This window comes from Macrotis lagotis, chromosome 1, assembly GCF_037893015.1.
Source record: "Macrotis lagotis isolate mMagLag1 chromosome 1, bilby.v1.9.chrom.fasta, whole genome shotgun sequence".
Taxonomy (NCBI): Eukaryota; Metazoa; Chordata; class Mammalia; order Peramelemorphia; family Peramelidae; genus Macrotis; species Macrotis lagotis.
In genome coordinates this window covers 342,061,601-342,077,323 of record NC_133658.1, presented here as the reverse complement: position 1 = coordinate 342,077,323, position 15,723 = coordinate 342,061,601, and the positions used below count along the sequence as shown (strand labels likewise).

Below are 15,723 nucleotides of genomic sequence, written 5' to 3'. Positions count from 1 at the left end.
TGCCTTCTGTGGGGGTGGGGTGGGGGAAGGATGTGAGATTGGGGGAAAAATTGTAAAATTCAAAAAACTATAAAAACCCCCAAAACAACAACTAAAGATTCAAAGTCCATTCTCTCTTCCACTAGCTCCTCTCAGAAGATGATTTGGCATCCTGTTTTACTTATTGAGGTTATCCCATATTAACCCTCTTCAAATCCTTCCATTTTTCTAATCTTTAGTGTTCTCACTACTCCTGCCCTTCTTCCTTTCTAGTCTTTTTTTTTTTTTTTTTAGGTTTTTGCAAGGCAAACGGGGTTAAGTGGCTTGCCCAAGGCCACACAGCTAGGTAATTATTAAGTGCCTGAGACAGAATTTGAACCCAGGTACTCCTGACTCCAGGGCTGGTGCTTTATCCACTACATCACCTAGCCACTCCCTTTCTAGTCTTAATGGAAAAGATACCTTCCTCCTTGTTAAAGCTTAATGTATACTCTATATATTCCCCTAATTTATACTGTAAAGTTATATGCTCAAACTCATTCTGCCTTGAAATTTTGCTGTATCAATCACTTCCACCATATCTCATACATCTTTAGAGTTTCTTTCTTTACTGCCCTTCCCCTTCTCAAGTTACAAACATGCTTGGGACTCCACTTTGTTGTTCAGTCATGTCTGACTCTTTGTGACCTCATTTGGAGTTTTCTTATCAAAGATATCAGAATGATTTGCCATTTTTTTCTCCATCACCAGTTAGTGTCTGAACCCAGATTGAACTTCAGAAGATGAATCTTCCTGACTCAGTTTTGGAGCTCTTGTCACTGTGCAACCTAGTTGGGTATCCTTTAGCTTTAAACAATGCCTTTTCTTGATCTTGTCATCCAATTACACATTGCCTCCCTCCCTTCTCTTTATGCCAAATTTCTCCCCCCCCCCCCACGGAATTTGACTTCTATTCCTCCACTATATTGAAACTGTCATCTCCTTATTCCCAAATACAATGGATAATTTTTTCCTGTTTTCATGTTCTCTGACCTTTGAGTAGCCATTGACACTTTAGACTACATGTACATCCTTGTTGATGAATTGGCCTGCTAGGCAGTTCTCAATTCAACTATCTCCTATCTGCAATCCTTTGTACATATTTGGGAATATCATCCCTGGAATGTTCTGTCTCCAAGAATCCATCGAGGTTCAGCTCAGGTCCTACCTCCTACTCAAACCCTTTTCTGAATCTCCTTGTTGTTCAGTGTTTTTCTCCCTTTTCACATTGCCTAGTGTTTACCTCTCTATACATATTCTGTCATCCCAATAGAATGTAAGCTTCTTAAGGAGTTTTTCCTTTTTTTCTTGTATTTCTACTGCTTAGCCCTATGCTTTTCCATAGTAAGTGCTTAATACAAGTGTGTGTTGGATTAGGATAGGTTGAATGCCCTCTCCTTTCTTGACAATATACTCTTGTGATGTACCATCTTTATTTCTTACTTCCCTTTCTCTGTCTCTTTCCCTAGTCTCCTCACTTTCCTCCTGACTGTTAAAGGTGAGTATCTTTCAAGACTAATCTGGGCTTTCTTCTCTTTTCTCTCTACACTGTTAGGACAGTGCAGAACAAAGAACTCTAGCTTTAGATTTAGGAGACCCATATTTAAGACTTGACTCTGATATTGGCTAGCTACATATCTGTGGAAAGTTTCTAGTCCTCCATTTCCCCTTCTGTAATAGTCTGTTCTCTGTCCCTGTGACAAGTTTTGGAAACTGTAAAGTACTCTAGAAAAGGAAACTATTATATATTGTGAAGTTTATCTCCTTTTTCCCCAATCCTAGTCCAAGGACATTCTCTTTCCACTATACCAGGTTGTCTAGGTAGGACATGACCTTTCCTTCTATTTTATAGGAAAGCCTCAAAGACTTACTTGGTTGCCTCCATCTTTGCTCTGATCTCCTTCCTCTTTTCCTCATCAATGGGGTAGAAGCAGAAGATAGTCTGACCAATGATTAACAAAGTGATAGGAACAGGGGCCATGAGCACTCGGAGAATCAGTTTGACCATAGGGTTTGGCTCACAGTTCCCAGCTTGGTAGCCTGCAAAACTAAACACACAGTAGAGAGTTATGGCTATGATGTCCAAGGCCATCCCTATGGATCAACTGTCTGCTGCATGGCAATAATTTTTTTTGGGGGGAAATGGCTAGAGTCAGAACTTATGTTAACCCTTTCCTTCCCAACTCCTACACCACTACTGGGGTTTTATAATAATGTTCCCATATTCCAGCACTTTTCTAAAGCCCTTCTTACCTCCATGCCACATCTGGCAATATTCTCTCTTTAATAACATTTCCTTCCTTAATTTTCCTGTCATTCTGAATGATAATTTTGAATTGTTATCATTAAGATAAATATATACAGTATGGTTTAGGCCAGATCTTGTAACCTTTAGGATCAGGTTAGGTCTTACCTTTCCCAAGGAACATCCATGGGTCCTGAAATTCCCTTAGGGATACCCTAACCACTAAAAAACCTTAGTGATAGGCCCAGACCTTTCACATCCACAGTAATGATCTTCTGGGACCATCAGTGGGAAAGCTTAGATCTCTTATTTCTTCCATGAACACTTTTCATCTATTATAGGAAAAACCCTGAAACCTCATACCTGAAAGTTACAAGTGAGTTCCTGAGGTCTCTGTTCCTAGGACCTGTCAACTAAATGTAGCCATTTATCTGGATGAGGAGGAGGAGAGTGCCAAAGCAACTGCTTCATAGAGACAGCCAAAGTTCCCTTTGTAAAACCAATCATGAAACAAAAAGATTAAAGAAAGTCCTACTGTAAACTCATGGTAGAGATCCCCAGGGCTAGACCACCTCCAAACTTATTGACAAAGATGTAGAAAGAGTAGAAGAATGCTTCTAGGTTCTGGCAGCTGGGATTCTTCAGCTGGAAATCATCCATGGCATCTGGGAGCATGGACCTATAGAAGGGAAGGCAAAGACTTGAAATAATGGAGATGATTTGCTTGCTAAGGAGAGTGGCTTATTAGCAGGTCATTTCCCTTCTCTGAGTTTCAATTTCATCTGCTTCAAAATGAGGTTAGAAAAGATTAAGTCTAAGGTCCTTTCTAGGTCTAAGTTCTATGATACGTGTCTAACTGATCCTACATTTTTGATCTAGGCAATACCAAAGAGGTCCAGTAAGCTAGATCATCCTCCCCTGCCTCCTGCCCACAAAGGAAGTATGTTTCCATGGAAAGAGTGGAAGACCAGAATGTTGCCACAAATTTCTGATATGCTATCCTGCTTTACTTTCTTGCATCTATGTTTTCCCACTAGAAAGCTATTACTTAGATCATGTAGTGTTGAAAATGGACAGAAACCCAAGGATCATCTCCTTTAGTCCCTTCCTCAAACAATGTGAAAACTATATCTCAGGGGTGAGGGCGTCACAAAATAGTTCATTGGAAGAACCAGAACCTGAAGCCCAATTTCCTGATTCTCAGCTCGGGTCCTACAATAGCATATGTGAGGAGGTAAACAGCAGCTGTAATTTAGGAAGAAATTGGTGCCAGAGTGATGAAGGTCTCTTAGTAGCAATGAGTGTATAAAGTATTTCTATTGTAATAGTCCCTTCCCAGACATCTTTCCTCTCTCCCAGCTCCAAGTGTTCTCCCTTTGTCTTAAAATGCCAGAACTGGTTAGGCTAACTATTTGGTAGTAACAGCCCTTAGACATGACTCCCAGAGGTCAATTAGTAGGAAATTCTTCCTATTATATCTATTCCCACCCTATACAATAGGGTCTTTTTGTACTGCTAAGGTTATAACCATGTGACCTGAAGTCAGTCACTTGAAATTCTTGGGACTCAGTTTCCTCTTCTTAAAAATGAGGGGGTTGACCTAGACTAGTGTTTCTTAATAATTCCTTCTTTGGCAATCTGGTGAGACTCCTTTCTAGAATAATGTTTCCAATGCATAAAATATAATATAATGGAAATCAATTATAGTTTAAAATAGCGATCAAAATATTTTTAAAAACCGAGTTCATGAACCTCTGGTCCAAATGATTTGTAAGGTCTTCTTCTAGTTTGATGTTTGATGATCTTGATCTCTTTCAACTCTGGTCTTTTGTTTTATATTCTTAGAGTCCTTTTTACTTCTAATATTTTGTGATTTTAGAACATTTGCAATTCAATTTCAATGAATTCTTTCTCAATCCAGCCCTAATCCTGAATCTCTGATACAAAAGTCTCCTTTCCTCCTGCCACCCCTGCCCATCTCCTTTGGAAGAATAGGAACAGTCTTGGCAGGAGCCCATACTTACCATGGCAACAAGAAGAGCACGGCTGTGCTGCAGCCCACCAGGATCATGGTGAGAGCAAAGGTGAGGAAGTTGTGTGTCACTTGGACGAGAATAATGAAGGCTGGGATGATGAGCTGGAGATCAAAGTCAGTAGAGTAGGGGAGAGTGAGAAGGAAGGCAGCTAAGGGGAGTTTAAAGGGAGGGCACTACTAAAAATGGGGGGTAGGGGAAGAACTCTGTCCTTTTCTCTCCTGTGCCACCAGATCTGATGCCAGGCAAACTCCCTGGCAGGCAGTGTGGAACAATGGAAAGGGCAGTCCATCTAGAGGCAGAGGTTCGGGGTTGGAATCCCCAGCTCTGTTTGTTGCTTACTTTCTAGCTGACTTCTCTTGGCTTCAAAATCTTTCTCTGTAAAATAAGGAGGTTGAACTGCATGACCTTCTGGCTCTGAATCTATAATCCTATGATATCTAAGGTTCTTTTCTGATCATTTGTTTGATATGAATCCTTAAACCATTCATTTATTTGCTCATCTCTGAGCTTAAATATCCTTATTTATAACACACAAATTGTACTGTATATTCTACCTACTTCTCAGGGATTTGATGGGGAGAGGGTTTTTTTAAAACTCTAAGGTCCCACTGAGACTTCGGTGGCACACTGAACTGAAAACTAGGCCTTAAGTGAAGCTTCAGACAGCCTCACTCAGCCTCAAAAACTAGTCATATGAATCCTAGGTGAGGCAAGTCATTAAACTTTGCCTGTCTCTGTTTCTTCATCTGTAAAATGGGAATAAATAAGAACAACTACCTCCCAGGGCTTTTGTGAAGAGAAAATTAGATAGTATAAAGCACTTTGTAAATCCATTAGTATAGAAATGTGAGTTACTGTAGCCCTTGATATTATAATTTTGTTTCCTAAGTTAAATATTTCTTCCTGTGACTAAAAAGAGAAGTTAGAAGTTTCTTTTTCTTGCTCTGACATTGACTTGTTATGTGACCTTGGGCAAGTTGAAGAATCTGGACTAGCTAATCCTTAAAGCTTTAGTATTGATTCTCTATACCCATGAAACTGAAAGTGGCAGTTCTCCCTACAGGTGGGATCCCTGAAGTATTACGATCTCAAGAATAGAGGAGCCAAAGGATCAGGTGATAGAAAACTAGTTGAGTTTTAGTTCCTTCCCCACAATCTGTATTCTCTTCCCTTCCCGATTTCTTCCCCCTCCTTGTAGGGTGTGTGGAGTCTTGGCTAGAAGCATCATGGAAGAAGATCAGCAGGCAAGACCCCAGTGTAATTAAGAAAATTAGCCAGGAAAGCCTGGCAGACTTACTGAAAACCCAACAAAAACTGCATTTTTCTTCCCAAACTTCACCAGGTACCATTGCCAGAATGGAATGGAGAAGGAGGCTACCACCTGAGGGAGGAAGCAGAATGGGCAAGAATTAGTACTGGTGCTTAACAGACTAGGATTTGGTCAGAGCTGGAGGCAACCTTAGAAAATAGGTTGTCAAAGATCAGGTCACATAGTGAGTCAGCTAATATAGCAAATCTGGATTAGAACTCAGGTCTCAACTTTCAGTTCTGCACTTTTTTTTTAAGCTTTTGTAAGGCAATGGAGTTAAGTGGCTTGCCCAAAGGCCACACAGCTAGGTAATTATTAAGTGTCTGAGGCCAGATTTGAACCCAGGTACTCCTGACTCCAGGGCCGGTGCTTTATCCATTGTGCCACCTAGCAGCCCCTCAGCACTTCTTCTGAAGTGCTAGGTTAATTGGACTAGTTCCTTATTTGCTTAGAGGAGAAAAAGATAATGGGAGACCAATTCAGGCTTTAGCTGCCACAAAGCAATGCCTGGTGGGCCTAGACCTCATGGGAGGAAGAGTTGGGGAGGGAAGAAAGAAGAAAAAGTCTCAAATAGTAGTAATGTTTCAAAGAAGGAGATGAGGAGTTGAAGAAGATAATGGAGATGGAGGAGAAAGAGGAGGAGGAGGAGGACCAAAAGAAGAAGAGGAAGACAAAGAAGAGGAAGAAGATGATGATAATGATAGTTGGGATACCATTGATGGCAGTTGAGGGAAGTACTGATTAGACATGGGAAGAGAACTAAAAAAGAACCATGTCACAAAAAACAGAGAGGAAAGAGACTTTTCCCTTACTCTTTGTTGGTTTAAAGTAATAGAATATTTGAGAACTTTGGAGGTCTATGCAGCTATTTTACAAATGTTAACATTTAAAATGTTAGATTTTTTTATAAACTATATTGAAATATTACATTTAATAGTTAAACAAAAAAAAAAGAAAAGAAATGGAGGAGGACAAGAGTAAGGGGATGGAGGAGAGAAGGAAAAAAAGAAAAAATAAAGGGGAGACCAGGAAGGGCCCAAGTGATCTCTGGCCTAAATAGTGAAAAGTACCAGAGTTAAATCAGGCTCTCCCATTGGGTCAGAAGATATCTACTCTGAAAAACAAGAATTTGTAGCTCCTTCAAGACCCAACTCAAGTCCCATTTCCTCCAGGAAGTTTTCTCTGACTAACCCTGCTCCTCCACCAACAGCTATAATATAAATTTGGTTACAAATAAGTACAGAAGAGGAACACACAGTTCTCAGAGCTTAGTTGATAGAGGAATTATTTACAGCTGGGTGAAAGAAGATTGGAGGGGATGAAAACAGGGAAGTTTTCTTGGAGAAGGCAGTAAATAGAATTTCTAAAAATGATTATTAGCAATATTAACAACTCTCTGTAGCATTTTATTCTTTCTTTCTTTCTTTTTTTTAGTTTTTGCAAGGCAGTGGGGTTAAGTGGCTTGCCCAAGGACACACAACCAGGTAATTATTAAGTTTCTGAGGCTGGATTTGAACTCAGGTACTCCTGAATCAAGGGCTGGTGCTCTATCCACTAAGCCACCTAGCCACCCCATCTGTAGCACTTAAAAAAATTTTTTTAAACACACAGCCAGGTGGTGTGGTGGATAGTCAGGAGTACCTGAGTTCAAATTTGGCCTCAGAGATTTGACATTTAATGACCATATGACCCTGGGCCAAGTCACTTAACCCTGATTGCCTCACAAAAACAGATATGATGATGATGATGATGTTTGTTCTTCAAGAGACCATGACATCAGGGGAATGATGCCATAACAAGCACAAAAATTGGATTTGAGTTGGCTAAGTCACCAGCCTCACTTTCTCCTCTGGAATAATTTGGGTCCAGTGGCCAGATATGAATAAGGACAACTGGAGATGGCCCTGGATATGAGGCAATCTGGGTTAAATGACTTGTTCAAGGTCACATAGCTATTAAGTGTCAAGCATCTGAGTATGAATTTGAACTCAGGTTGTTATGATTCTAGGACCAGTGCTTGTCCACTTCACCATCTAGCTGCCCCTAAAACAACAATAACAAAAAAATAACAAAACATATTGGTCATGTCCAAAATTATCTCATTTTGCACCTCTAGTAACCTCTGTATTAATAGCTGGTCATTTTACTGATCAATATTTGTAAGTCTTGCAAAGTAGTTTTTTAATTTATGATGTTGTAGTCATAGATAAATTGTTCTCTCGACTCTACTCACTGCATTCTTTAACAATTAATACAAGTCTTCCAAAATTTCTCTAAATCCATTGCTTTTATAATTTTTTTAGAACCCAATAATATTTATTATATTCATGCATCCTTATTTATCCTGAATTAATAGTCCTGAATTTATAGGTACCCATCTTGTTTCCATTTTTTTTTGCTACAATGGAAGGAGCTGCTAGAAATATAAATATATAAACATACAAACATACTCATACACACACATATACACATATATAGACACATATATTACTGATGGGTCCTTTTGCCTTTCTTTTATCTCCATGGGATATATGTGTAGTAGTGGTATTATAGGTCGAAGCTGACTTTTTGGTGACGTTTGAAGCATAGTTCCAAATTACTTTTCAGAAGATTGGAGCAGTCTACAGTTCCATAAATGGTACATTAATTTGCCTTATTTCCTACATCCTCTTCAACAACTGTTACTTTCCTTTTTTGTCATTGTTGAAAAATCTGATGGGTGTGAGGTAGAAATTCAAAGTTGTAGTTTTTATTTCTCTGAGGTGTCAAGATCACAGAAGGAGTTTGGTAGAATCCCTTCTTTGTCTATTTTTACAAATAATTTAAATAAAATTGAAATTAATTGTTCTTTGAATATTTTATAAGATTTGCTTTGAAAACCATCTGGTCTTGGTTTTTTTTTCTATGGGTGTTCATTTATGGCTTGTTCAACTTTTAAAAATGATATTGGGCTACTTGAAGTCTCTATTTCTTTCTCTCTTCTGGGTATTTTATGTTTTTGGAAATATTTCTATGTATTATTTATCAATTTTGTTGGCAAGTAATATAGAAAATAGTTACTAATTATTTCTTTGATTTCTTCTTTATTTGTTATGAATTCTCCTTTTTCATTTTTGATATTTGCTATTTTGTTTTATACTCTCTTAAAAGTCAGATTATGTAATACTTTTATTACTTTTTTAAAAAGTTACTAGTTTTATTTATCAATTCAGTTTTTTGCTTTCAACTTAATTTTTTTAACTTTCAGAATATTTAGTTGTTTGAGTTTGTTGCTTTTTTTAGTTTTTTCTTTTTTAGCTTCATGACCAACTTGTCGATATGGTATTTCCCTCTTTTATTGATAAAAAGCTTATAGAGATAAATGGTTCCTAAATGAATTTTTTTGCTGCATTCTAAAAGATTTAGTATGTTATCTCAACATCATTTTCTTTGATGAAATTATCTATTGTTTCTATGATTTTCTTGACCCACTAATTCTTTAGCATTAAATAATTTAGTGTCCATTTAAATTTAAATATTTTCTTAAAAGGTTCCTTTATTGATTAAGATTTTATTGCATTATAGTCAGTAAATGTGTTTTATAGTTTTTTGCTTTTGTGAATTTTTATGAAGTTTTTATTCATTAGAACATGGTCAATTTTTGTAAGGGTGACATGCAGAGTAGAGAAATATGTATATCTCCAGTATTCTTATTCTGCAATTTCTAGAGATCTATATTTTTAAAAATGATATTGAATCCTTAACTTCTATCTTATTTTCTGTTAGATTTATCTAAATTTTGATAGATTACATTTTTGTCCTGGACTTTTGTAGTTTTGCTGGCTATTTCTTCCTGTAACATAATTAATTTTTCCTAAGGATTTAGATGCTATGATGATATTCAATGCATATATATTAAGTGTTGATATTATATATATATACACACACACATATATATATATATATATATATAAATTTGCTGTCTTTAGATATTATAGAATTTATTTTAACCTTGTATATTTTTTCTGTGGTTTTATCTGAGATCATAATTGCTACTCCTTTTTTTTTTTGTCCCTGGTGCATATTAACTTCTGTTCCAGCTCCTCTTTAATTCTGTCTGAATATTTTTGTTTCAAGTGTTTTTAGCATTGTTGGATTTTGTTTTCTCATCTTATTCTATCCCCTTCCATTTTATGGGTGAAATCATCCCATTCATGTTCATAATTATGATTATTAATTGTATTTTTTATCACTTCATCTTATTGTTGTCCCTCTCTTTGCTCTCTCACTCCTCTTTACAAAGACAGTGATGAAAGAGAAGGGATATGATCTATAATTGAAGAGATCTGCTGGGTTAGATGCACCTCTCTTTTCTTCCACTTGTCCAGACTCTGATAACCAATACTTTCCCTTCCTTTCTTTCCTGTTAATCACCCTTTTAAGATTAGAACATCTGTAGGTTTGTTTTTCTTGTGGCTATTCCTTCTTTAACTCCACCCTCTCTCATAAGTTGCATAGCCTTCTTTTCCATCTCCCTTTTGCTTATTTTAGTTCTTTCTGGGCATCTACTTATCTGTTGCTTTAGTTCTCCTTTGTCTGGCTTAGATAAGCATGAAGTTCATATGATGCCTATTTTTAACCCATCCTGTTCCTCCATGTTTGTATATTCTCAAAAATTCTCATTTCCTCATTTCTTCCCTACTATATTCTCATCTCATTCCCTTCCCCGCCCATCAAAGACCATCAAAACAGAACTCAGCCACCTCCAGGCCATCTGTCTTATTTAACTTCCAGTGAAGCTACTGGGTTTCTGAAAGGACACTTGTCTCTATTAGAATGTAAGCAATCCATCATTATTTAGCTCCTTTCAATTATTCAAATGTATTTACCTTTCTAGATTTTTCTTGGCTGCTGTGTTTTACCTTTTACAGTATTTACTCAGCTCTGATCTTTTCATCAGGAGGGTCTAAAAGTTTTCTATACTATTAAAACTTTTCCCTTCCACTTTTAGAATTATGTCTGAACCCACCCTTCTGAACTCTTAGATTGGATGATCAGGTCTGGTTTGATTCTGACCTCAGTTACCTGGGCACCTTTTCTATCCCCCCCCCCCCCCCCCCCCCCGTATGCCTATACATAGAATATTGTAAGTTTCCGCCCACTGGGATCATCTGTGTTCAGAACATGGAGGTCTGCAGGGTTCTCTCGAACATTTTTCATCAGATTGTTGTAAATTTCCAGCCTTCCAGGGAGCCACAGTCAGATATCTGTAGGTTTCTGTTCAGGATCCTGTCCTCTGGTACAGAGAATTGCAGACTTCAAGATTCTCAGGTACCTATGGGCTTCTGCGTATACCCCCTCTTCTATCCCTGATTCAGAGTTATAGTGACACAAGATTCAGAGCTAACTTGGACTTCATGTATTTATCCTAGACTTTTGAGAAAAGAGTGCTGCAGGCTTCAGATATGAGGAATGCCTTACTATTAGATTTTATTCCTAGTAAGCACTTAATATTTTCTCATTCATTCCAGTAACCCTGAATTGTCTCTAGTCAGAATACTTGTAAGTTTTTGTACTGTTTGGGGTGAGGTAAATAAAATTCCTGTAATTTCTTTTTGTATTTCTTGATTATTATGCAGTCTTTTGTTCTATTTTTTTTTTAATCTTTGCTGAAGCACATGGGGTATACATACAGGATACTAGCTGACCTTTCCCATAGTCATATGAACTTGAATTGTCCAGTACATTTTCAAAGACCACACTGCATCCCTAATGTACCAAAACTACTTTGACAATTTTAAAGTGCAATATAAATATCAATTATTATTATTATTATTATTATTATTATTATTATTATTATAGCCCAGAAAGTTCTTAGTAATGACTGAGAATAAATCCTTTGATAGTATGTGAATCTCCTTCTCAGTCCAGTCCCTTCTAGAAATCCCTAGATGGGATTCAGGCATTGGGGGATTAGGCCCACCCAACTTCTCCCCCAAATAACAAAACTTTGTACCAGTAGGATGAGCACCAGGTATTGGAAACTCCCAGCGAGACCAGCAGCATGGGTACAGAAGAAGGCAAAGATCCCTTGGGCCATCTGAGGGAGAGAAGGGAAACTGTCTTCAGGCAGATCCAGGAAATTTCAGAGCTAGAGGCGCTAATAATGGGGGAAGTGTACAGGTTGGCTGAATCTCCTCAAATGGAGTCCCTGAAGAAGAACTTGGAAACTGAGGTAGAAATATCATGCAGTGAATGAGCATCATATTTGGACTTGGCATTGATGCCCATTTCTGATATTTAAAGCTGCTGAACATTCAGCAAATTCCATCTCTTCCCCAGCTATAAATCAGAGAAGAAAATCTACTACCAAGTAAGACTGTTGAGGAAAGTACTTCATTAACCACAAATTACTATATAAATATTAATTTTTAACACATCTAATCTAGTCCCTCATTTTATAGTAGAAGTGATTTGTCAATGGTAATGAAGTGAATTATTGGCTTAGGTAGGAACAGAACTCAGGTCTCCTGGGCTTTTCCCACTATAGTACAATGAAATGCAACTATGGTCTGGATGGAGTGGAGGGGGCAAACATTAAAATATAATTGGGATGTAGGGTTCTGTTCTGTCCTCTCCACTCCAGATAGGATTTGTAGATGTTATATTCTAAAGACAAATTAGATCAACACCTTCCTCTTAAAGATGAGGAAACTGAGTCTCAGAGACATGTCCTTGACTTGACTAAGGTCACAAAGGTTGTTATTGGCAAAGCTAGGATTTGAACCTAGGTCTTCAGAACCTCCAAACCTAATGCTATTCCACTATACCAAGTTATCTTTCAAATTTCCCCCATTCATGGTTCAGTTAGAGTCAATCTTTCCTAATCCCTAGGGCTCCCCAGGAAGGTCACTGTTGAATCTCAGCAGACTTATCCTTTTACCTGGAATGCCATGGAGACAAAAAGGAATCCACTTAGGAGGAGAGTGTAAGGTCTATGGCCCATGACAATGAACAGGCTATTAACAAATGGGAGTCTGGTCTGGTCCGGGATGCTGAGCGGTCCTGAAATGGAAGGAGTCGGGTTTAGGGGGCTTCTCTGTCAAAAGGATTAGCCTTTGAACTCAGGCATACAGACTGACCCCCCCTATAAACAGGAGACTGCCAGTCTTTCTGACTGAGTTTACCTGTGAGTTCTATTTGCTTTATCACACTCTATTTTGTATCATAATTATTTGTGTGTGACTCACTATTAGATTACAGACTCCTTTAAATTAGAGATTATATCATTTGAAATTTTTGTATTCTTAGTATGTAGGGCTTAATAGGTGCTTAACTGTTTCTTTTAATTGAACTTCTTGACTAAAATTCTAAAAAAAATGACAGATGATGGGGAAAGGAGAAGACATGCAACCCAGAAGTTTGGGAGAGTGATCAGAGGAAGGGCTTCAAAGGTCAGAAAAAATAACACATAAAAGGGAAAGAGTAGGAACTGGTGAGTGAGAAATTAGGTGAAGCTAGAAAAGGGAAGAGATCTTTAGAAGCCTGCAGAATTGGCAGTCCAGGAAGATAAGGGCTTATAGAGCCATTCAGCTCAAGAAAATTAAAAGAATCTACCTCCAACTTTCCTATAGCCTTTAATCTGCATTTCTTCTTTAGTCTAATCATGTCAGACTCTGTGTCATTTTGTGGTTGTTCAGTCATGTCCAACTCTTCATATCCCTATATGGAGTTTTCTTGACAAAGATATTAGAATAAATTACCATTTCCTTTTCTAACTCATTTTACAGCTGAGGAAACTGAGGCAAGCAGGGGTTAAGTAACTTGCCCCGGGTAATACAACTAGTGTCTGAAGTTGGATTTGAAGTCAGGTCCTCCTGACTCCAGTCTGGCACTCTATCCATTGTACCATCTTACTATCCCTACTTTGTGTCATACTTATTTCTTTTTCTCTTGATGTTTCCATTTGATTTCAGGCTCCTTGAAGGCAGGGGCTATGTTTCTTTACTATCTTTCCCCCCAATCATAAGCATACATCCTGTACTCTGTCATTTGATGGCTGGTTGTTGTCCTTTGTTCTTGAAGAGGAACAAAATGACATTATTATGTTAGAATCAAGTTACAGTGTATCCAACTGTGGTTGATCAGATCAAGATGAGCTCAAAATGCTCTACCACAGGTCTAGCCATGTGAAAATTTGGGGTGGATTCTTTCATTTTTTTTGCATCTTACATTTCTTTTGAGGATTGCAATTCTGTTTTGCTCAGTGCCTTCTTTGATATGGGCATGCCATATTGGGAAGTCTTTTGTCAACATTTCCCATATCATGCAATTTAGTTCCATTTAACAAAGGTGTGTTGAATTACATTAAATTTCTTCAAGTGGGCAGTTCTTGCCACAAGACCTTATCCGATGACCAAGGTACCTTGAGGGTTCAGCATGAAAATCCCACACAAAACCTTGAACTCACAGACACAGTGACAGGGCTTCCTTCTACCTCTCAGGGCTTCCTATGCAAGGCTTCCTTCTACCTCTCAACTCCACCCCCTTTATTGACCCACATGGTTCTTCAGAATACTTCTAATCTTCTATTGATTCATATCTCCGGCCTCAATTTCTGATTTGGGACTTTGTTCAGGGTCAGATTCTCACTTTCTGCATTCATGGAGGGGATGATCAGGACCTGATTGGTTCTGGCTTTAGTGACTTGGGCCTCCCTGATGTGTTTGTCTTCATAGTGCCAACAGGTTTGAAGCACCTCTGATTTGTTCAAAGGAACATTTTGGTCTTTGGGGCCCCCTGGAGCATCTTATGTCAGATTGCTGGGTATTCCCACCCTTTTGGTTAAAGATTCTGATTCCTATTAAATGCAAACATTCCTGGAAGAGAGTTTATAGTTACCTATCAGTAGAAGTGAACCAAGATTCCAACTTGGGCATGCTTTTTGGAGGGAGAGGTAAACTATGCCTGGAGGAGAGGAAGCTTAGAGAGGAGATTTACCAAATGGGGAATCTTAGCTGTTTCACAGTTTGGATGTGGACTCTGCCTAGGCCGAGTTAGTTTTAACTGGTGAGGCCTAGAGGTCCCGTGGTGCTCTGAACCTTTTGTCCTATGGTAGAAGAGGCAGGCAAGTGAGATGTAGGGAGAAAGAACCTTGGATTGGGGTTCAGGAAACTTAGGCTCTCATAGGCTCTCACAGAAGGTCAGTAAGTTGGTCATCTAGTTCAGCTTCCTCATTTTGCCAACAAGGTAAAGAGAGGCTATGTGTTACCCAAGGACAAACAACCAGTGTCCCACACATCTAGCCAAATCTCTCACCATGCTGCTCTTTCACCCCAAGGACAACGACTGCACAGGAGAGGCAGTAGAGAGAACTGATGACCAAGGCTGCTGTCAGATAGGCCATTCGCTGCAGAATAAGGAGAGACATCTGTCAGTTTGCACTCATTATATTTTGACATGCTGTACTCACTACCTGAAGGGCCTTCCATCATTTCTATTGTCAATTTTAAATCCTACCAATCCTTTAAGGCCCTTCATGTGTCACTACTTTAAATCTCCCTATACCCTTCTAAGTGAATGAGCTCTAGCATTAGTTCCTCACTAAACCTTTTTTCACTTTTGGAGTTGTCTTATGAAATCACATAATTTAGAGCTGCAAAAGACTTTCACCATTTTTTTTAGGGTTTTCTTTTTTGTAAGGCAAACGGGGTTAAGTGGCTTGCCCAAGGCCACACAGCTAGGTAATTATTAAGTGTCTGAGGCCAGATTTGAACTCAGGTACTCCTGACTCCTGGGCCGGTGCTTTATCCACTATGCCACCTAGCCACCCAACTTTTGCCATTTTCATCTAAATCCCACTTTCCAAATGAGAGAGAAAATCAAGAATGCCCCCCCCCCCCCAATTTCCTTTTGGTCAGCTCTCAGAGTATCTTCAAGGGAAGGAAGAATAAACACCCATACTCTCAAGAATGAAATAACTAGGCTCTGGCAGAAGCACCAGAGCCTTCTCTGACCATGAAACTCAATAATTTCTTCCTTCTCAGCTATTCACTTATCTCATCTAATCTTTCAATGGACAAATCCAATCTGATCTCTGATTAAAAAAAAGATTTTCCCTGATAAACCCAGGATAG

At 38.5% G+C, this 15,723-nt stretch overlaps 1 protein-coding gene and 1 long non-coding RNA gene across 3 annotated transcripts in view; one reads left to right on the top strand and one right to left on the bottom strand.

The window, feature by feature from the left end:
* The window catches only part of LOC141505700 (sodium-dependent lysophosphatidylcholine symporter 1-like), a 48,469-nt gene that overhangs the window by 7,581 nt on the left and 25,165 nt on the right, over positions 1–15,723 (bottom strand). For both annotated transcript variants that reach the window (XM_074211773.1, XM_074211772.1), the window contains exons 7-13: positions 14,906–14,996; positions 12,531–12,652; positions 11,604–11,687; positions 5,597–5,680; positions 4,288–4,400; positions 2,799–2,942; positions 1,890–2,066 (exon numbers count right to left, since the gene is read on the bottom strand). In XM_074211773.1, the coding sequence (XP_074067874.1) occupies positions 1,890–2,066; positions 2,799–2,942; positions 4,288–4,400; positions 5,597–5,680; positions 11,604–11,687; positions 12,531–12,652; positions 14,906–14,996 (815 nt within the window). The remainder of the gene's footprint in view (positions 1–1,889; positions 2,067–2,798; positions 2,943–4,287; positions 4,401–5,596; positions 5,681–11,603; positions 11,688–12,530; positions 12,653–14,905; positions 14,997–15,723) is intronic.
* Positions 1–15,723, top strand: part of LOC141505702 (uncharacterized) — a 52,980-nt gene that overhangs the window by 12,428 nt on the left and 24,829 nt on the right. The window contains exon 2 of the long non-coding RNA XR_012473672.1: positions 4,185–4,347. This is a non-coding gene — a long non-coding RNA (uncharacterized LOC141505702). The remainder of the gene's footprint in view (positions 1–4,184; positions 4,348–15,723) is intronic.